Source organism: Bidens hawaiensis, unplaced genomic scaffold, assembly GCF_021521415.1.
Source record: "Bidens hawaiensis isolate Kalapana, Puna unplaced genomic scaffold, B.hawaiensis_p1.1 tig00020030_1, whole genome shotgun sequence".
Taxonomy (NCBI): Eukaryota; Viridiplantae; Streptophyta; class Magnoliopsida; order Asterales; family Asteraceae; genus Bidens; species Bidens hawaiensis.
In genome coordinates, this window is record NW_027493045.1 from 55,202 (window position 1) to 76,739 (window position 21,538).

The 21,538-nt window shown below is 38.3% G+C and overlaps 3 protein-coding genes across 3 annotated transcripts; all 3 read right to left on the minus strand.

Annotated features, from left to right (window-relative positions):
• Positions 1-219: 219 nt before the first annotated feature.
• LOC143559745 (mediator of RNA polymerase II transcription subunit 23-like) lies at positions 220-7,316 on the minus strand. The gene is made up of 19 exons (XM_077048224.1): positions 7,118-7,316; positions 7,013-7,050; positions 6,518-6,617; positions 5,477-6,445; positions 5,158-5,392; positions 4,857-5,074; positions 4,576-4,783; positions 4,215-4,492; positions 4,056-4,139; positions 3,876-3,970; positions 3,381-3,789; positions 3,119-3,289; positions 2,933-3,046; positions 2,722-2,847; positions 2,032-2,180; positions 963-1,942; positions 706-887; positions 515-618; positions 220-438 (listed from the first exon to the last, which is right to left on the minus strand). Exons 1-19 carry the CDS (start codon positions 7,301-7,303, stop codon positions 237-239), a joined length of 4,848 nt encoding a protein of 1,615 aa, XP_076904339.1. The 5' UTR covers positions 7,304-7,316; the 3' UTR covers positions 220-236.
• A 2,811-nt stretch (positions 7,317-10,127) lies between these two features.
• LOC143559751 (uncharacterized) lies at positions 10,128-14,559 on the minus strand. Its single transcript, XM_077048231.1, has 6 exons — positions 13,962-14,559; positions 12,872-13,311; positions 12,370-12,816; positions 11,567-12,237; positions 10,621-10,687; positions 10,128-10,508 (listed from the first exon to the last, which is right to left on the minus strand). The coding sequence occupies exons 1-6, from the start codon at positions 14,557-14,559 to the stop codon at positions 10,128-10,130; spliced, it is 2,604 nt and encodes an 867-aa protein (XP_076904346.1).
• A 2,834-nt stretch (positions 14,560-17,393) lies between these two features.
• On the minus strand, positions 17,394-21,316 carry LOC143559752 (cysteine-rich receptor-like protein kinase 43). Its single transcript, XM_077048232.1, has 6 exons — positions 21,250-21,316; positions 20,993-21,129; positions 19,189-19,396; positions 18,873-19,107; positions 18,627-18,777; positions 17,394-18,071 (listed from the first exon to the last, which is right to left on the minus strand). The coding sequence occupies exons 1-6, from the start codon at positions 21,314-21,316 to the stop codon at positions 17,610-17,612; spliced, it is 1,260 nt and encodes a 419-aa protein (XP_076904347.1). The 3' UTR covers positions 17,394-17,609.
• Between the last annotated feature and the right edge of the window lie 222 nt (positions 21,317-21,538).

The window sequence follows — 21,538 nt, forward strand, 5'->3', positions numbered from 1 at the left end:
TGCAGGCGAAACAGAACATGAAACTTCATGTGAACAAATCGGACAATATTGGCAGATGTTACACACACAGGCAGCGAATATTACAGAGACTACATGTTACATTATACATAGCTGGTTTATAACTAACATCTTACAGCCCGTGCTAAGTCTTAAAACCAAACATAAATAGCTACGAAAACACTACAGTGAAAACTCTATATTAAGAATCACAAGAACCCAAACCTCAAACATAATTATCAAGATGGACTCTGAAAAAGCTTTGGATGGGTAGCAGCATAAATAGAACCATTCGCATCAGTTTTCAAGTGCGAGAGAAGATGCTGCACATCGGCTCTTAAATTTTCAATAGCTCTTCCACATAAGGCTAATACATCCGGTCTCGCTTTTGAATTTGGCTGCACAGGCCCTCCTTGACCTTCATAATGCACAATATGATGACTGCAAACAAACAATAAAAACAATCTTAAAGTTGTTCATGTAACTTTGATCATATGATGGTCAAATCAAATCTTACAGAAAGTCAATAAGGTCGGTTATTTCAGACGCTTCAACAGGAGTTGATGGCTGCGAGTTCCTCCCAAATACATCCACCATCATGTTCAACAACAGTTCTAGCGTCTGCAAAATCAAGCATGTTTAGTTATCTGACTTCATGCTTTTAGGTTTTTGTTTCATAATGTACTTATGACTTGCTAAAGAAGCTACCTTGCTGAACAAGTTATGAGCGTTTGCTAACCTCGGCAGCAACGGGCCCACAATCCGAAAGGCTATTCTCAGCACTGCTACTGATTTTATAGGCCTTAGATGGTTCACAATAAGATGTGTTTTATCCAACCATTCTTGTGGAAGATTACTAAAGAATGAATGAAGCAAAGCCACCACATTTCCTGCATTATCACAAGTTTATAATAAACTTGATAAGTATTACCTCAACTTCAAAAAATACAAAAAACAAATCTTACCAATTACAGTGGAGGTATTGTCTTGAGCAGCCCATGTAGGATCCAACAAAGCATAACCAACAACCGAATCCAACTCACTAACCGACCTCTTACCATCAGTAAGCCACCAGCTCTCTTTAATAACGCGTGCCACCTCAGCATACAGCTGTATATGAAACTCAGCAGGAAGCTGAGCCAGCAGAAGCCCACATGCTTGAATCATCAAACATGACAGTTGCTGACTCGCGTAACCGCTTCGTGTAACAAACCCCATACCCGTAACACCTTGTCTACATCTACCCAAAGAATCCGTGCTCCCGCCTGAAGGCGAAGCTGGTAAAGCCGAACCTTGACCCGAACTAGTCGCAGATGCATGGTAACCATGGTTAGATTGAGTTAGAGTCGGTTGGATATGAATAATAATCTGAACGAGTGAGGTTACAATCTGTTGTGTGGTTACTGGGAGAGAGAGGATTTCTATAATCGCGGTTTCTAGAACAAGTTGTGTGTAGGTCCCAGGATCTTGTATTTGATAGAACGCCTTTTGACCTTCGAAAGTGTTGGTTGACCCAGGTTGACTAGCTGTTGGATTCCGGTTAATGAATGTACGCATACCGTTGTTTAACGGGTCCGCTTTTGAGTTGCATTGAGGGATTACATTATGCACGAGGTTGCATAAAAGAGATGCGAAGTACTCGAGTGGTGGACACATGGCGTTTGATGAGTTAACGTGTTGCGGGAACGATTCGGAAAATGGCATCTTTTTAATATCAAGCACGTTTAGTATCCGGAAAATAAGTTTTGCAGGAAGATGTCCATAGAAATACGCGAGTATATCGCGAACGAATGTAATGTTTAGAGGATAGTAATGAAGGAAAGTTGAATAGAATTGCAGAACTCTATCGGCTGCTTCAGCAGCATCATTTTCAATAAGCCTATATATGATCAAAGGGATAACTGGGAGTAAACGTGCTGCGATATCATCAAAAAACGTTGGATACCTGAAAAAGCATAATATTTATATCACACATATGAAAAAAGAGGAAAAAACAAAGAGAAAAAAAAAAGATTTTTTTTTTCATGACGTCACCTTTCCTTCCATGCCAAATGATTGCCAAGAGCCTTTTGTAGTTCAATACGTTTAAAACTTATAGTTTGAAGCCAATGCTCGGGTTTGCCACGGTTAGCAACATAAAATTTTATCCTTTGTTGAAGCTCTTGTCTTTCAAGTAAATTAACCTGCAATATTATAATATAATAACTTTAGCATAATTAACCTGGAACAAAAATTAAATACCGTGACTAATCATTCTTAGTTAGGTTTAGGATGGATCTAAAATAACCAATCCAAACCTAAATTAATCGACATAACCAAACCCAACCAGAAACTGGCCTGTTCAGTTTTATGATTTTCTAAAAACCAAATCTTTGGTGCGTTTCAGTTTTGCTTGTACCCATAACCCAAAACACCGAAGCGGAAAACCAATACAACAATAAAACACATAGTATGTATATATAAGTATGTATGGCATCATTTAGGCCCATTGTTTCAGGCCCAAATTCATTTTTTTGGGTCAGAAGACTGATGGGTGGAGCAAGAGGTCAAATTACTATAGAAAGAAGAGTTTTATTTCCGGATAGAATATTTAAAGCCCAAATGGCAAAAAAACTGAAACCGAATGATTTTCGAAAATCCAAAAACTGAATTTTCAATTTTTGGTTCGGTACTTCGGTTTGAGCCCAAAACCGGCGCGCACTCGCCTAATTCCTAGTTACATACCACAATACGCAAAGCATGTGGATCATCATCACGATCAATCAAAGCAAGAAGCAAAACATCCAATGGAAGCAGCTCATGGTTCCAAATAAAATATGAAAGATTTGCACATGCCTTCATTATAAGATCCTGATAAATTAAAAAACAAATTATGTAAAATAAGTAATAGTTACCACGTAACCAGAAATGTGTGTGCATATGATTAACAGATCACCTGCAAGGGATGTCCATGCTGTGACTCTAATTGCATATTATGCAGAAGGACGTCCACCATCGAATATATATTTGCAGTCACCTCTTCAGGTGAAAATTCTCTCAGAACACGACCCTGTAAAAATTAAAATAAGAGACCCAAGTTAATCAAAAACTAAACCATAACAATTATATATTACAATATTACCAGATTTGCACTGTTTATGTTCTCGGGATGACCACGCATTAGCACCCATGCTCCAGCACACAGATATTGTCGGTGTTGAGGAAAACTTGTATTAATATAAGTCATGACATAAGTAGGGTTAGCTGATGGTGATAGCAACTGTGTACACTGATTGATAACAGTTGCCTCTGCCTGTGAATCAGCACATAATATGTTACATTTTTGTTAACTAACTAAACTTTCATTGTCATTGTTTTTAAATTTATAACTAAATAAAACCGACCTGCTGCCATGCTTGAATTGCTAGGCCCCGTTTATCTATCCTGCCAATTAACGCATCACATAAAACAGCTGGAAAGTAACGAAGGGTTTTCGCGGACCAAGTGTGTTGACTGGTGGCCAAGATTTGTTCCAACATCGTTTGAAGATAAAGAAGGTGTTCAGCATCAGCAATTCCACGTGTCTTGATAATAATAGCAAGGTTCACTACAGTTATGCGGTTTAATGTTTCTGTGAATTCAGTGGGACCCTTTCCTTCTTTTCTCACAAAAAAGAATTCTCTCAATGATAATATGAGATTCATGCACAGGTTTTCTGCCAACCGAAACACGCGATGATCACCACGTTTCCCTTTAAAAGTTGAGAGAATTTTGGTAACATCATACATTAATGTCTTGCTCTTTCCTTGATACCTAAGTTTAGACAGACAGAAACATATTTATGTAACCAATACTCAAAAGTGAAAATGAAATTATGAAAGATGAAAAAGAGTAATCACCTGTAAAGGGAAAATAAACGGTAGTTGAGGATTTCAAGTACCAAAAGTGTAGCTGATGGCTTACTTAAGATAGCAGGATTCTTCTGATGCAAATGCTACAAAATTTAAAAACTATATAATTAGTCATGAAAAGCATGAAGAAGTATGAATATCAGAAAACAATGGAGGGAACGAACTTACACTTAAATGTGAACGAAACAATGAATGAGGTTGTATGAGTAACAATCTAGTATATGTTTCTACCATTGCAATGTTAGGCACATGCTGCATTTAAAAAAAAGGGCAAAATATGAGAACATGGTATTATATATTTTAACTAGAAAGAGTCATATATATTACCTCTCCAGAGAACATAGCTTCTTCCATCTGAAAAGCAAGTTTCAAACACAAATTAATTGAAAATCCTGACAATAATGAAATTGGCACAGGAGGAACTTCTCGCATCATCGTTATTCTCTCATTAGTTTGTAGATTTGGGCCCGGTAGTTCTGCATGGCCCGCAGCTGTTAACCAGCCCATTACTGTATCAGAAGCAGGTTGTGCCATTGTGTAAGAAACCACCCAAAACATTCCAACTGATCTCTCATCCATATTCATGTAATCTATCATATGATCCCCTAAGAACAACACAAACAGTCAATCAGAGTATTTTTAATCATTATTTTGTGAATAACAGATACACCATGTAACACGTATATACCTTTAGTTACTTGTCTCCACCATTCATCTATTTGTTTCCCTTTTTGAAGCTGTTCACTATTTAAATATTCGCGGGTAGAAGAATTCAGTGACCATATGCGAAGATTCTGACAACTACTAATGAAATCAAGCAGGATACTTTGAGGATTATTGGGATCCGAGCTGCGATCTTCTTTATGAAATGACAAAACTTTTCTGGTTGTTTCCACCTATAATCATCATACGTCCGATTTAATGTAAAAAGATTATAATAATATATGAACATATGATATGTAAACTAACCTTTCTAGGGTCTGAATTTAGAGCATGCATTACAAGCTCAACACGGATAATCTGTGCAAGTAACCATGTGACATGATTTGTCCTTAAAATCTGGTGATCATCTTCAGCAAGGCGCAAAACTAATTTATCCACAAAATCAACAAAATCTATGCAACCACTTTTCACAAGGAAAAAGAATACATCTGAGTAGACAAGCCACTCCTGCCAGCAGTTTATCTCTGCATCGATTTTGAAAAACAGAATTCAAAGTCAAAGCATGACAACATAAGGTAGTAAAAACTACAAAAGGTCAAAAGCTTACCTGAATTTGTCAACTTCAAGAGTTCAACAATTCTATCAATGTTAGCCTCACAGATCATGTCTGAAGTGAACACAGCACCAGGTGTGAGTCCCTGTGGATGTTGCCGGTTACACGGTGCCACTAGTAGGACTCGCCGCCACCAATCAGGTGCCGGTGTACTACGAATAGCATGTCTGATACAGCGTAGGGCCCGCTCCCAATCTAAACTTCCTTTTTGTATACATACAGCAATATCCTAGATACATAATTACCATTTTATGTATTTAAACAATTGTATGTTAAAAAAGAAATGTGTGATTAAGTGATAAAAAGTGGTCACCTCCCCGTGCAGTGGTTCTCCAAGCACACTTGGATATGTAATAGGCGAATATCTCATATTAATAGCTGCTTCGCCGGCTAAATTAGTTGTAGCTTGAGATAAAAGGCGTTGATTCCCAAATGTTGGACAGTGAATATGTTGATCCAACATTTGCATGTGCATTGCCATCATATCTCTTCTTCTATGAATCTCCAAAATAAGTGTGAATAGCGCCTCGTCATCAGATATGTTTTGTAAAAACTGTAGTCCACTTCTTACTAGTTCATAAAAGGGTACCCGACACTTCTTATCATCAACCAAAAGCCAGATAACATCCAAACAGTTATGCAACCATTCAAATAATGCTTTATCTCGTTTCCATGACTTTATCCCATCAACCTCGTCGCTCCCTTGTTGTTGTTGGTCCCAGTTAACCAACCAGTTCATCATGTGGTTGAAAATATCAGCATGAGTAGACGGTTTTAAGTTAACTTCTAATGCAGAAAATATAATCTTGCAGCACAGCTGGCGCAAGCTGCTTATAGCATTATCTCTTGTTAGCATGTTAGTTCTTGAATGGTGGCCAGAGTTGTTGATATCTGATGATTTTACTGGCGATAAAGGTGTTATTGATAGCTCGTTTGCTGATTGAGATGGTGATCCAATTCCATGAACTGAGATTAAAGGAGACGCAGGACTTGCAGTTTGGAAATTTGAAGACGGGATGGTGGTGGATGATGGTAGCATTCCGGTTTGTGCTAAAGATGTAGAAGATGCAGGTGGCGGTGGTGAAGACATACTAACCGACATTTCTGCAGAAGAAACTGAAGAAAGAAGAGACGGTAGAAAAGTATCCCAGTTTATGTAGCCTATGGTGTACAAATTCCTCAAAGCAAAAAGAAGAAACTCTGCTCTCGGTGCATGATTACTGCACTGGATAACCAGAGAGATAAGAACAGATTCTGTAACAGCTCGTAGCGGTTCCCGGTCCTGACAATTCACTCGTCAATTATCAAATTTATGTAACTGAGTGAAGTAATCACATTTAAATTGCAAACTTACAGGAAATTGATTCTGAAGCTGCTCAAAATCTACAAGAAACTGTTCGTTGCGTGGAGGAAGATCTCTATTAAGCGCAGTAACTCGTTTCTGTGTTTTGTTCCTGTAATTAAAGTCAACCTAAATCTCTAATGTCTGTGTATAAAAGTTTAAAAGAAATAAATAGAAAGGTAACTTTGTTTGTTTGTTTGTTTGATTAATGATCTCAAGTTGATATATATGAGGTTGAACAAACAGTTACTGCAACTGTTACAAGGGATGGTAAAACTGGTGTAAATGAAAGCTGGTAATTAATAATAAATATAGTATAACACTACATGTATTTAGTAAGGAGTTGTCATCATGATCCTTATGAATTGAATTATTTGAGGTCAAACCTAATGATATGAAGCAAGTAAACTGCATTGCCCTAAAATTCATACTAATTTGAGATTAAGTAGCGTGGTGAAATAATAATATAGTGTATTGAAAGTAACAAGGAGGTCAAAGCATGCATACGGAGGTTCTCGGTCTGGCTTCTCGGCGCGGCTACTTCTCTGCAAAATTACAAGATATTTATTGAGAAATGAATGAATAAGAGTAACTAAAAAAAGAGAAACATACGCCGAGGTAGAGATTGAAGAGGTCGATAATTGGTGGACGTGCGGGGTGGAATTGAAAAGCCCTAGAAGAAGCAGCAGTGCGCTGCTGATCCGTCATGTCTGCCGGGGATTGAATTTGACTGCCGATGCTTGACAACGGAACACCACCACCGCCGCCACCGGTGCTAGCTGACGGAGCTCGGAACATCTCAGAAATTGATCTGACTAATAGTAATAACTTGGCAAGCAAGGGGGGAAATAAATTAGGGGTTTTACTCACAACAGCTTTTACCGGTAGCAAAATGGAAAAAACTTCGCCGAAAGACTTAAGGTTGTGTTTGTTTTTAGAATTAGAGATTGGCCGAAAGACTTAAGGCTGTGTTTGTTTTTACTTAAAATATTTGCAGGATGCTTATGTCTGCGGGCGTGCAGACGTAAGTTTCTGAAGACTCTTTGTTTGTTTTTTAAAATAAGATCTGCAAACTGTTTTTATTGTCTTAAAAGAGAAGCTATTGTTTAACTTCTTCACACTTCTTAACATCCCATCAACACCCGATGTCCAACACCACCACCCATCATGCACCGTCGACCACCACCCACCGTTCGCCACCACCACCATCGTCCACCACCACCACCCATTCACACTTCTTAACATCCCATCAACACCCAATGTCCAACACCACCACCCATCATGCACCGCCACCACCGTCGACCACCACCCACCGTCCGCCACCACCACCATCGTCCACCGCCACCACCCACCGTTCGTCACCACCACCGTCCATCACCGCCACCACCCACCGTCTGCCACCACCACCATCGTCCACCGCCACCACCCACCGTTCGCCACCACCACCGTCCATCACCGCCACCACCCACCGTCCACTACCACCAGCCACCACCACCACCACCATCCACCCGTCGGCCACAACCATCGTCCACTACCACCACCCACCGTCCGCCACCCACCGTCCACCACCACCTACCATCCACCACCCACCACCACCATCCATCACCACCACCATCCACCAGTCGACCACAACCGTCGTCCACTACCATCAACCACCGTCCGCCACCACCCACCACCACCACCACCAACCATCCGCCACCGTCGACCACCCACCGCCATCACCGTCCATCACCACCACCATCCACCGTCCGCCACCACCACCACCTACCATCCGCCACCAACACCGTCCACCACCCACCTCCATCACCGTCCATCACCACCACCACCCACCGTCCGCCGCCACCACCGTCCACCGCCCTCCACCAACTATTTTACTATTTTACAAACGTTAAATGACTTCTATCTACTGGATATGTATGATAAGTAACTAATTTTCAGCTTATGCAGACGATACCCAGTTTATAAAACAAACAGTATTATATTTTCAGATTGCAGACCTTCAGACTACATCTTCAGTTGCAGACATGAAATCAGATGAAATTAGATTGCATACAGTTTTTGTCTGAAAAAACAAACAGCACCTATTTATGACTTTTAAAAATGAGTTTTTAAAAAAAGTATTTGGATTAGCTTATGTGGGTACATATGCATTTTTAACCCAAAAGTCACAAATTCCTGACTTCTCAAAATCAGTTTTTTTATACTAAATGAAAAGTTAAAATTTAAAGTCCTTTTCACTTATCCAAACACCTTTTTCTATTTTCTCCTTTTTGCAAAAGTTAAAAAGTTAAAAGTAGGGGAAAATAAGTAATCCCAAACACCCCCTTAGGTTTGAGGCGTTCAATGTCTATGTTCGTTTATTCAAACCGGTTTTATTATATTGGGCTTTCAAGCGACAGCTTTTTTCGAAACACTAGATGGTGGGATTGGGCGACCCAGTATTGAACATAATCGCGGGCATATAAGACCGTCTTTTGACATGGTTTGCCCTGAATAACCGAGCTTTTATTCGTTGGTCGTGGAAGAGTTAGAGCATTTATAGTCTCCATGTTTATCTCTATATTTAAATTAAATAAACATAATTTTCTCTATACCTTGCAAAACCCTCCTCCATCCAACCCTTAAAGATAAACCCTCTTACACCTAACCCTTATCTCTATCTTACTCATACGCATTTATTTTATTATTCTCTTTAATTATATGCCCACAACAAAATATATAATGATGAATATGAACCTCTAAATATAGAGGTATACTTTAGTTTTTTATAAAGTTTTCTTTATTATAGAGTATCCAATGTAACAATGTTTTAGTTATTTTTTTCTATTTTTTCATCCATATCATATAGTAAATATGGATATATATGTTCCAATGTGGTTCAGACGCAAAAAAAAATCTATCAATAATCTATATTTCAAAATGGTAACTCATTTTGTCCAACGTATATTTTTGCATATAACACATAAGAATCACTTACTTTCGTTAATAGGATTAATCATGTCTTTAGTGTATTCATCGACCCGAAAACTTTCTAAAGTCAAAACTCGTAGCATGCCCACATTGACAAACAATTCAATTTCATCACATATGCGTTTGTTTGTGTTAATACATCTATCCAAACCTAAAACACATCAACATAAAATGTCTGGCCCTATGCTAACAATTCAACAACAAAGTTGGTTAATTCCCAACTTACCCTCTACTCGTTGACCCATTTGCAAAAACCTTAGTATATATTTCTACTATGTAGTATATCTTTGAATTCTCTTTAAGCTCTTAGATAATAATTTAATATAATAGGCTCGATTGATCGTCTAGTAGCAACATAGTCATTTTTAACTCAACTTGATATCAAATTCATTCTTAAACTTATCAAGTTTACTTTTTACAATCATTCTTTTTATTTAAATGTGTAACCAAACCATAATCATTTTCACTCCCACTCAAAATAACAAAAAACCACAGGCCAAGATGAGCCTAAAAATAAAAGCTACTAACTTTTAATTTACAAACCACTTACACTGATTAACATCCAATAACCACACCCCATCAAAACAAAGTCCTAAAACAAGTGTTCCTTTTATTTAATAAACAAAACAAAACAACCAATTAACACTAAACCCTAATTACCATTTCCAATCCCCCTTCCCCTCTTTTCACCCGTTGGTGGTGCCGGAGCAGAGTCACCCTCCTCTCTTAGCTTCGCTGGACGCCCACGTTTCCGGCCACGCACGACGGTTTGTTTAGTATCGGACACGTCATCAGATTTGGGTTTAGGAGGTCGGCCTCGGCCTCGCCGGGGCGGTGCATTGGGGTCAGGTTTAACGTAGTTGTTCTTAACCACAATAAGTTCACCAGTTGCTTTCAGTTTGTTGAGGTGGTGTGATAGTAGGGTTGAGTGAGCCGCCGGTAAACTACCGTAGGTTGATTCGATTTGCTTCGATATGGAAGATTTGTTAGCTCCCTTTTTGCTATCTGCTGCCTCAATTGCAGCAAAAATTAACTGGAATTAACCCAAATCAACCAAAATCACAACAATTAAGCTCAAATTATTTGTATTTTCGGTACCACTAACGGCACAATAGAGATGAGCATTTTGTAACGAGTACAAATACCGTATCAATAGATTTGGTACAATATTCAGTGCCCACTTTTTCAAAAATTGTATTGTCAATACCAATACTAGTACGATACCAATACATTATAGAGAGAGAGCATTTTGTAGCAAATGCCCATACCATACAAATATACTCTACACGGTATTTAGTGCCCGCTTTTCCATATATTCAATATCATTATAGGTTCGGTCTGATCCCTAACTCAAATTACAAATAACAAATTAAGGGAGGTGTTTGAGATTGCTTATTTTCTCTCCTTGTGACTTATACCTTATAAGTTAAAAGATGTTCGGAAAGTTAAAGGTTGTGAGTAGATAAGACATAAGTTACAACTTTGTAAAATATAACTTATGACTTATATAAGTTAATAATAACTTTTGTTATTATGGCACTATTAGTTTTTCATTCAAGAACAAGTTACAAAACAAATTGCCTCAATATTAAGGAGGAGTCTTCAACATAGAAAAGAAAAGATACCAGGCAAAATGAATAATTAGGTCACACAGAAAAGGAAAACTTCAAAACAAATATGGAGAGAATAAGTCTTGGCAATAAAACTTGGCCCATTACTCTTGGAATAAATCACGTCCCATTACTCCTCCTCAAGTTGGTGCGTGTAGATTCGTCCCATTACTCCCCCTCAAGTTGGTGCGTGTAGATTCGAAACACCCAACTTGTCCAGTAAGGTTTGTAGGCAATGCGTCCTTAACGGCTTGGTAAAAATATTTGCAATTTGATCCTTTGTGTGAATGGCAGTGGGTTGTATTTCCTTTTATTAGACCCTTTCTCTAACAAAATAACAGTCCATTTCAACGTGTTTGGTTCGTTCATGGAACACAGGATTGTCGGCAATGTGTCTAGCAGCTTGGTTGTCACAAAAGAGTTGTGTGGGCCTAGTACTCGGAATTTCAAGTTCCTGCAACAACCATCGCATCCATAAGACCTCACTAACTCACGATACTCAGCTTCAGCGGAAGAGCGAGAAACAACAGATTGTCTTTTTGATTTCCAAGATATGGGGGCACCACCTAAAAGTAGAAGATAACCTATTCTTAACCTTCTTGTAATGGAGCACCCTAACCAATCAGAGTCGCAATATGCTGTGAGATTAATTTCACCATCCTTGTTAAGGAGGATACCTTGCCCTGGAGTGGCCTTTAGGTATCTTAAAACATGATTAGCAGCCTCTAGGTGACTCTCACAAGGGTCACTAACGAACTGGCTCAAGACATTGACGGAGTAAGTGATGTCAGGTCTTGTCGCTTGTAAATAGAGAAGCCTCCCAGCGAGTCTTCTATATTGATTGGCATTAACACGAGCTTCGCCATCACGTTTGTCTAGTTTCAGATTTTGTTCCATGGGAAACAGGCTGGGTCGGCAGCCTAACATTCCCGTGTCTTCGAGAATGTCTAATGTATACTTTCGTTGACTTAGAACCAATCCACGTTTCGTCCGGGCAACTTCAATGCCAAGAAAGAACTTTAAAGGACCAAGATCCCTGATACTGAATTCTTTGTCAAGAAAATGTTTGGTTTCTTTAATTGTGTTGATATCGTTTCCGGTGATGATGACATCATCCACATAAATAAGAGCCGCTACAAAGACCCGTTCTTTCTTGAATAAGAAAAGAGAGTGGTCGGCTTTCGATTGTTTGAAACTGAGTCCTTACAACGAGGTGGTAAATTTTTTGTACCAGTTTCTTGATGCTTGCTTAAGCCCATAAAGTGATTTCTTGAGTTTGCAAACCCGGTTGTCATCATGTTTCCCAAAACCTTGGGGTATCTTCATGTAAACTTCTTCATGCAAATCCCCATGCAAGAAGGCATTGTTCACGTTGAGTTGATGAATATGCCATTCTTGTTTAATGGCGACCGCCAAAAGGGTCCGAACGGTGACTAATTTTGCAACCGGTGCAAAAGTGTCATGGTAGTCGATTCCTTCGGTTTGTGTGAAACCCTTGGCAACCAAGCGTGCTTTGTACCGTTCTATTTCTCCGCTTGGTTTGTACTTTATCTTATACACCCATTTGGAGTCGATGACGTGTTTACCTTTTGGTAACTCTTCTAACGTCCATGTCCCGTTTTCTTCTAGGGCTTTGATTTCGGTTTTCATAGCTTCAATCCACTTTGGATTTTTAACGGCTTGCCCATAATATTTTGGCTCATTATTTGAAGTAATGGCCGCCAAAAAAAGCTTTATGTGAGTAAGTAAAATTATCATAAGAGACAAAGTATGATATGGGGTGTACCGTTGAGGGTTCTTGATTGGAGCTTGAGGATGAATGCTCTTGGTTTAAAGATGGGGGTAGCTTCACGTCATAGTCTTTTAAGTAACTAGGATTGGTTCTATTTCTCTTGGGTCGTTCAAAGAATTCTGGTTCGTTGTCAACAGCATCATCCTCGGTTATTGGGCCCAAGGAAGAGTTTTCATTGCTTCTTTGATTTTCAGCTTGTGGGCTTTCCATTTCTTCTAGATTAGTTGCATGTGGGCTGGATATCCCACAATTTTCTATGGGCTCATGTGGAAAGGCAGTAGGCTCTTGGATGACATTACTGTCACTTGGAATTTCATTTGCTTCATTTAGTTGTTGTGGTTTGAAAGCTGGTTCATCATCCCAACTTTTTGGCCATATAAAAACTTCCTCTTCATCCTTTGGAACGTCGACATTTGTGAAAGGATAAACATCCTCTACAAACTTTACGTCTCTTGTTATGAGAATCCTTTTGTGTTGAAGGTCATAAATTTTGTAACCTTTCGTGCCGGGTGGGTAACCCAAGAATATTCCAGCCCCCCCTCCCTCATTTCAAATTTGTCTCCTTTTGTTTCCGTGCTTCGATAATAGGCAAGACAACCAAAGACCTTTAAGTGTTCATAATCAGGTATTTGGTTGTATAATAATTCATACGGTGTTCTGCCATTGATTACCTCAGACGAGAGTCGATTTATAATGTGAGTGGTTGTTAAGACACACTCACCCCAAAATGTAATGGGAAGGTTAGCCTCAAATTTTAGTGCCCTTGCCGTTTCTAAAAGATGTCGGTGCTTTCGTTCCACTACGCCATTTTGTTGAGGCGTATGGGGGCACGTGGTCTCCAACATGATTCCTTCTTTAGCATAAAATTCGAGCATGTTGTTGGATGTGAACTCTCCTCCCTTATCACACCTTATTCTTTTAATGTTCTTTACAAACTGGACTTGCACCATTTTATGAAAGTTAATCAAACGAGTACTAGCTTCATACTTATGCTTTAGGAGAAAAACCCACACGGCTCGGCTATAATCGTCTACAATAGTGAGAAATTAGCTTGCTTGCGTGAAAGAGGGTGTTCGATACTTACCCCATATATCACAATGTATAAGTTCAAAACAAGCACTTGTTTTCGTTGTGCTAATTTGAAAGGGTAATCGAGCAAATTTCGCTTTGACACAAGCATCACAAACACCTTTCGAATTCAAAGAAACGCCCTTAATAAAACTAACATCATTAAGTTTAGAGATGGATGCGTGACCTAATCTTTTATGCCACGTATTAACTGTTGTCATCATCGCCTGCCTTTCTTTTCCCATTGTCCCTATCTTGTATAGACCCTTGAGGCATTCGCCCGCTCCAATCAATGCCTTCGAATGCAAGTCTTGCATGACACAAAAGCTTGGAAAAAAGGTCACGACACATTGTAAGTCGTTTGATATTTTGCTAACCGTCAACAGGTTGCATTTAAAATCTGGAACGTGTAAGACATTTTTAATGGTCATTCCATTTGATAGAGTGCAATCCCCACGTCCCTCAACAGGAATTGATGCACCATTCGGTATAGTGACCGGGCCCTTGAAATTTCGTGTTGTTATGTTTTTAAGTATGGAATCATCATAAGTGAAATGCTCGGTAGCACCCGAGTCGATGATCCACTTTCTTTCACGGTCAACGTTTCCTGCCATGTTGGTGACAGAAACCCCATTTTCCTTTGTCCTTACCTTCTTGTTTCCAAAGAAACTTATAAACTGTTTGTACTGATGGTTATTTAGTCCCGGTATGGGATTCGTCTCGTTTTCAACACAAGCAGCCCACGGTTCTGTTTTTTTTTCTTTGCTTGGCCACCATTCCGGGTAACCGATACGCTTAAAACAACCATCTCTATTGTGCCCATCTTTCTTACAAAAAGCACAGCACTGAACTTGTTCACCAGCATTGCGCTTGATGTCTTTTCGTGTAAATTTATATTGTGGCTGACCTGAGTTTTGAAACTGGGTTTGGAATGCAGCGGAATCAGCAATGGATCTCTTGACGTCGAGCACCAACCTTTGCTGCTCGCCATAATCTTTGGTTTATGGTACTAGGTTTTATTTTATTTTATTTTATTTATTTATTTTTTGGATCTCAAAGCTGCTCTGATACCATAATAACTTGGCACTATTAGTTTTTCATTCAAGAACAGGTTACAAAACAAATTGCCTCAATATTAAGGAGGAGTATTCAACATAGAAAAGAAAAGATACCAGGCAAAACGAATAATTAGGTCACACAGAAAAGGAAAACTTCAAAACAAATATGGAGAGAATAAGTCTTGGCAATAAAACTTGGCCCAATGACCCCTTTAGTTAAACATATTAACACCTAGCAAAGTGTATATAACCAGGTTTGGTAATTGATATTACGGGTGTAAATGAGTCGAGCTACTCAAGCTCAGATTAATAAAAAGCTTGAAACAAGCCAAGCATGAGCCTTAAATAAAGCCCGTTTAGTTTTCGAGCCCCGAGGTTGAGCCTTGTATGGGAAGCTCCTTTAGGTCGTCAAGCTTTAACAATCCTTGTGTATTTTTAAGTTTTACCTCATCGGAAATGTATTAATTTCATGGTGCACAACCAAGCTCGGGCCGAGATTTGACGCGTTTAATGTACCGCGCAAGCTTGAGCCGAGCTTAGGTCAATTTAATGTTTTATTTCAAAATATATCAAAAAAAAAAGTATGTAAACTAATTAAATAAATAAAAAACGAGCTGAGCTCAAGCTTGAAAACAACTCACCATTTGAACTCGAGCTTTAGAAAAAGTGCTCGAAACAAGCCGGGCTCGAACTCTCATAAGTCAAAACAAGTTGAGCTCTTGCCTAGCAAATGCACCCGTAATTGAGAATAAGAGTCTAATAAACAAAAATATAATTAAAAAGATATCGATTGCAAAATTGTTCATTTGACCTTATGTTATTGGTTGATTAATTAAATTGTTACTAAGCCGATAAATATTAGTGTGAGTAAAGTGTCATTTTCGTCCTTATGGTTTGGCAAATAATGCGAATTTAATCCAAAAACTTTATTTTTTGCATATGGACCATCCACGTTTTCCAATTCTTGCCAATTACATCCAAAATCGCTAACCACGTTAAATTGAACGTTAAGTCAGGGTTAGACATGTCTTTTCACTCTTTCTTTATTATATGAGTAAAGTGCCAAAATCGTCCCTGACGTTTTGTCACGTTTGTGAATTTCGTCCAAAAATATATTTTTTTTTCGCAATTAGACCCTTGATGTTTCCCAATCATTGCTAGTCTCATCCAAATTGTTAACTAGGTCTGAATTCAACGTTAACTCAGGCTAAGCAGTTAATGCGGAAAAAATATCGGATAGCGGTCAAGGACCGATAGATATCGGTCATCGCGGTGAGATATCGGTGGGATATCGTTAATTTTAATATCATGTAAAATTCATATAGCAATTTAACACTAATAATTCAGTATAGTCTCCTAATATTAACAAATTAACCTTTTGCAAATTGCAAACACTAACAATTGTAGCAAGTAAGAATTGATTAAGACTTAAAACAAAAACATTGAACACTAAAAGTTGATAATTAAGACTTAAAACACTAATATCGGTGATATATCGGTCAAATATTAGTTCAATATCGGTCAATATCGTTGATATTATCGGTACTGATATTCTGAACCGATATATCGCCAAGGGACCGGATATATCGGTGATATATCGACGATATCGACTGCATGGAACTCAAGGGTGCTACTGTCCTTTTACTTTCTTGTTTACATTATTATTATTATTATTATTATTATTATTATTATTATTATTATTATCATCACACTGAGCTAAACCCTTTATATGACTAAAAATAAAGAAGAATAAACAAACAGATACTATATTGGATTTAAACATAGGAATCATGAGATGTTATATATGTCATCGAACAAACACACACTAAATGATAATAATAATAATAATAATAATAATAATAATATAAACAAACATGTAAAAGGACAGTAACATCCCTAAATTAACGTTGAATTTAGACCGAGTTAACAATTTGGATGAAATTGGCAACGGTTGGGAAACATGGAGGGTCTAATTGCGAAAAAAAATATTTTTGGATGAAATTCGCAAACATGAACAAACCTCATGGACGATTTTGACATTTTACTTATATAATAAAGAAAGAGTGAAAAGACATGTCTACGCCTTATTTAACGATTAAATTTAATGGGGTTAGTGATTTGGATCTAATTGGCAAGAATTGGAAAACGTGGATGGTCCATATGAAAAAAATAAACTTTTTGAACTAAATTCGCATTATTTGTCAAACCACAAGGACAAAAATGACACTAGACTATTACTGTATGACTCATTTTTGCAAAATTAGATTTAACGGGCCACCTTGAAACACAGCATACACGTCAAGTGGTCAACAACAACAGCATCCGTGCAATTAACTCTCACATGTTTTATCAACTCATGTTAAGAAACAAAAGAAAATTGTTACTATAAGGCAAGTTTGAAAGTATAAAACATTTAAGTAAAACCAACTACATTTTCATGCAATTAACTCTTTTTGATTGCTATAATCCTCATAATAATTAGCATAGTCAAACTACAATTTACATCAATCTCCCAAACTCTACACTAGTAATTAATTATGCACAAAAAGAATAAGCAATAGCTTCCTACATTCTAGAGTAATAATAATAATAATACTAATGATAATTTACTCTCGCATTGGCCGTTTACCATAAGGATCAGACACGGGGCCCGCAGACGTAGAACCATGGCGCCTATGGTGAGGATCAGAAGTTGAACTTGAATGCCGCCTAGGAGTACGAGGGGCAGTTGTGGTGGCAGTGGCAGTGGCAGTAGCGGTAGCAGCGGTGGTGGACCTAGATTGCGAATTTGACCCACGAGACATCCCGTCTGAAGAAGATGTAGCAGACCCGCGAGACCTTCTGTTTCTTACACCCTGGAATCCTGGTGGAGCCGGTTCGTCAAGCGTGCCCGACTTCCTGGATAGCATCAGACACACACGGCTCATTGTGGGACGTAGATGGTGGTCAAATTGGGTGCATAATAATCCAATCTTTATACAAGTGGCTACCTGATCAGGGTCAGCTCCTGAGGCCAATATTGGCTCCAGTATTTCAAGCACTTTGCCCTTTTTGTACAATTTGTATGCCTGCAAAGAGCGAAAATGTAGAACACAGCTTATTTCTTATTCATACTGATTTGTGCTTATCGGTAGGGGTGTAAACGAGCCAACCCGCTTGTGAGTTACTTAGGATCGGCTCACTAAAAGCTCGAATCCAGCCGAGCTTAAACAACCTCGAGCCTAAAAGCTAGCTTGTTTAATAAACGAGCCAGAGCCCAAGCTTCACTTATGAAGCTCAAGATCGCTCGCAAGCCTAAGCGAGCCTATTATTTATATAACTTTTATTTAATATATATGTATATAACAATTATTATTCTACATAAAAATTTTGATAAATCTAACTAAATCCTATATATTATTTTATGTACAAAAATCATAACTAAAATAAATATAGAAAATCATGATAAATGCATATAAACTAATTAATAAATACAACGAGCTTGGCTAGCTTGAAAAACTACTAACTAACCAAGCTCGACTTTTAGAAATATAGCTCGAAACAAGCCGAGCTCGAGCTCGAGCTCAGCTTAGCTCTTTTACACCCCAACTTAACAGAGATTAAAAAACAATCAAAAGTCTTACCCATTCAAGAAGATTTCCACACTCAGGATCAAGGTCAAACGTATAGTTCTTTTGACCACTAACGAGCTCAAGAACCACCACACCAAAGCTATATACATCCGCCTTGATGGATAAATTCCCGTGCATTACATACTCGGGTGCCAAATACCCACTGAATAAAAAAGAGAGAATTCAAATTAAATTTTCTATATTCTGACAAATTTGGAGGTGAAAGCAAAGCATATGATTAATATGATAAGAACTCACTTGGTACCCGCTACACGAGTTTGCACATGAGTTTGGTCTTCAGGATAGAGCTTGGCCATGCCAAAATCAGCTATTTTGGGTACCCAATTTTCGTCTAACAAAATGTTACTCGCTTTTATATCTCTATGAATAATGCAATCGTGTGCATCTTCATGAAGGTAAGCCAAGCCTCGCGCTACACCACATATGATGTCATATCTCCGTTTCCAATTCAATGTGTCACGCGTTCTAGATTCTGCATCAACAATATCACAATCATCATCAAGTAAAGGAAACTAAATTCCATATAATATCAAGATAGCGAAAAGTATATTACTGAAAAGAAGCTTGTCTAAGCTCTCGTTAACTACGTATTCGTACACCAATAGCTTCTCGGGGGACACACAATATCCTAACAAACTCACAACGTTACGATGTTGAACGCGTGCTAATAATTTGGCTTCATTTACAAATTCTCTTTTCCCTTGATTTGAAGTGTGTGCCAATTTCTTCACAGCAACCTCCTCTCCTGTGCCCAATTTCCCCTGCAATAACACACACCCGAATCACTATAACAAACAGAGCTAAATTATATACAATATTATTAATATCATCAACTTATGATAATATTAGATTCCTAAGAGCATTCGCAACCCATCTCCAATCCCCAACCCTATAATTTAACTAACTAAAAATTACAGGGCAAAAGATAGGGGTAGAGATGTGAATGTTCTAACTTCTAAGAGTTACATAGGGCTTTAAACGAACTTAACGTTCGACGAACTGCTCGTAAACTATTCGGCAGGAAATTTGTTTAATAAACGAACAAACATGAACAAGAAATTCCTTTCGATTAACTAAATGAACGAACACGAACAGAGGCCATGTTCATGAACGCTTGATAACGTGCTTGTTTACGTCCGTTTATGTTTGTTAAACTTCGCTCATTAAATGTTTTTAATGACTTTTCTAATCTTATATCATATAAGATTTAGGCAAAATTATTACCATAAAACAAAAATACATTTGAGTATTATGTGATTAATTTATATGTAAATTAGCGTAAGCATACTGAACCGCTAACACGGACCATTCTCTTTTAGCCAAATCAATTAAAACATTGTTTGTGTTCTTGGACAGTTCCCAAGCAAGTTCATTTCCTTAAGGAAAATTGGTTTTAAATAATCCCAACTATCACCTATTGGCAAATAACAGGCCCAACTTTGCACTTGGCTGGTGGCGGTCCTAACTAAAAGGGTATTTGTTCTTAACGGGCCGCGACTAACGGATGTTAACCCCGTTAGTGATTTGCTGACGTTGACCTTCTTCTCCGGCCGGAAACCTGCAACTCGCCTCCATTCTTCCTAATATCATCACACCGTCTCCCTCCCTCTTCAAAACACATCGGAAATTTGAAAATGAAGTACATTACATCTTCTTCCATAGCCAATCCCTAGATACCAATCCCGATCTTATTTTCAAAAATTCGAAATCAATGTTACACGATCTACAAAATAAGCATAGGGCTTTTGTTAAGGGTGTCAAAACGAGTCAAATGAAGTGTCAATTACCTCGAATGACGCACGATTGACGAGGGTGGACTTCGCTGGAGACAACGACGGCGACACGTCGGTTAGGTTTCGTATGAGGGGAAAGATAAAGAGAGAGAGACGGTGTAACGATATTAGGGAGAATGGAGGCGAGTTGCAGGTTTCCGGCAGGTTTCCTGCCGGAGAAGAAGGTCAATGTCAGCAAATCACTAACGGGGTTAACATCCGTTAGTCGCGGCCCGTTAAGAACAAATACCCCTTTAGTTAGGACCGCCACCAGCCAAGTGCAAAGTTGGGCCTGTTATTTGCCAATAGGTGATAGTTGGGATTATTTAAAACCAATTTTCCTTTCCTTAATGAACGGACACGAACAAAAAAATTCGTTGGATTAGGTGTTGGTGAACCGTTAGATTGTCTGATAACAAGGCCTTGTTCGGTTTGGTTTGTTTACAGCCCTAGAGATACACATTGCAAGAAACAGTAGGTAAATAAACAGAGCATTTGACCCAAATTGTTTGACAAAATTGAGCAAGCACAAACAGTTGAGCAAACCTAACTATCATCAAACAGCAAAGAAAAAGAAAAAGAAACCTTGAAGACAGGGCCAAAACCCCCTTGACCAAGCTTATTATCAGGATGAAAGTTTCTGGTTGCAGAAACTAGGGTTTCAAAACTGAACACTTTCCGATCATGAGCTGCAATCCTTCCCAACTCCTCTGCTTCACTTTCTAATTAACAACACACACAATCTTTATTTAAAAAAAAACAGTCTTTGAACGAATTATTATTATTATTATTATTATTATTATTATTATTATTATTATTATTATTATTATTATTATTATTACCTCTATTTGAATTTGAACTGGAATGGAAGGGTTTAATGATGCTTCGAAAGAAGTTGGATTTCGTCATGCTTTTGGTTTATTAACTTGAGGAGTCCATTAACGAACAAAACTCAAAACATTAAAAAAGAAACCTGGGATTGTGTGAATCGACGGGTGTTTTAAAATAATTGTTTTCCTTTGAATATATGGGATGGGAGTGTTGTGTTGTGTTGTGTTGTGTTTTGTTTTGTAGAGTTTATGGTCGGTCAACAAGGCGCGTTTAGTCTACAACTAAATTATCAGATTGGAC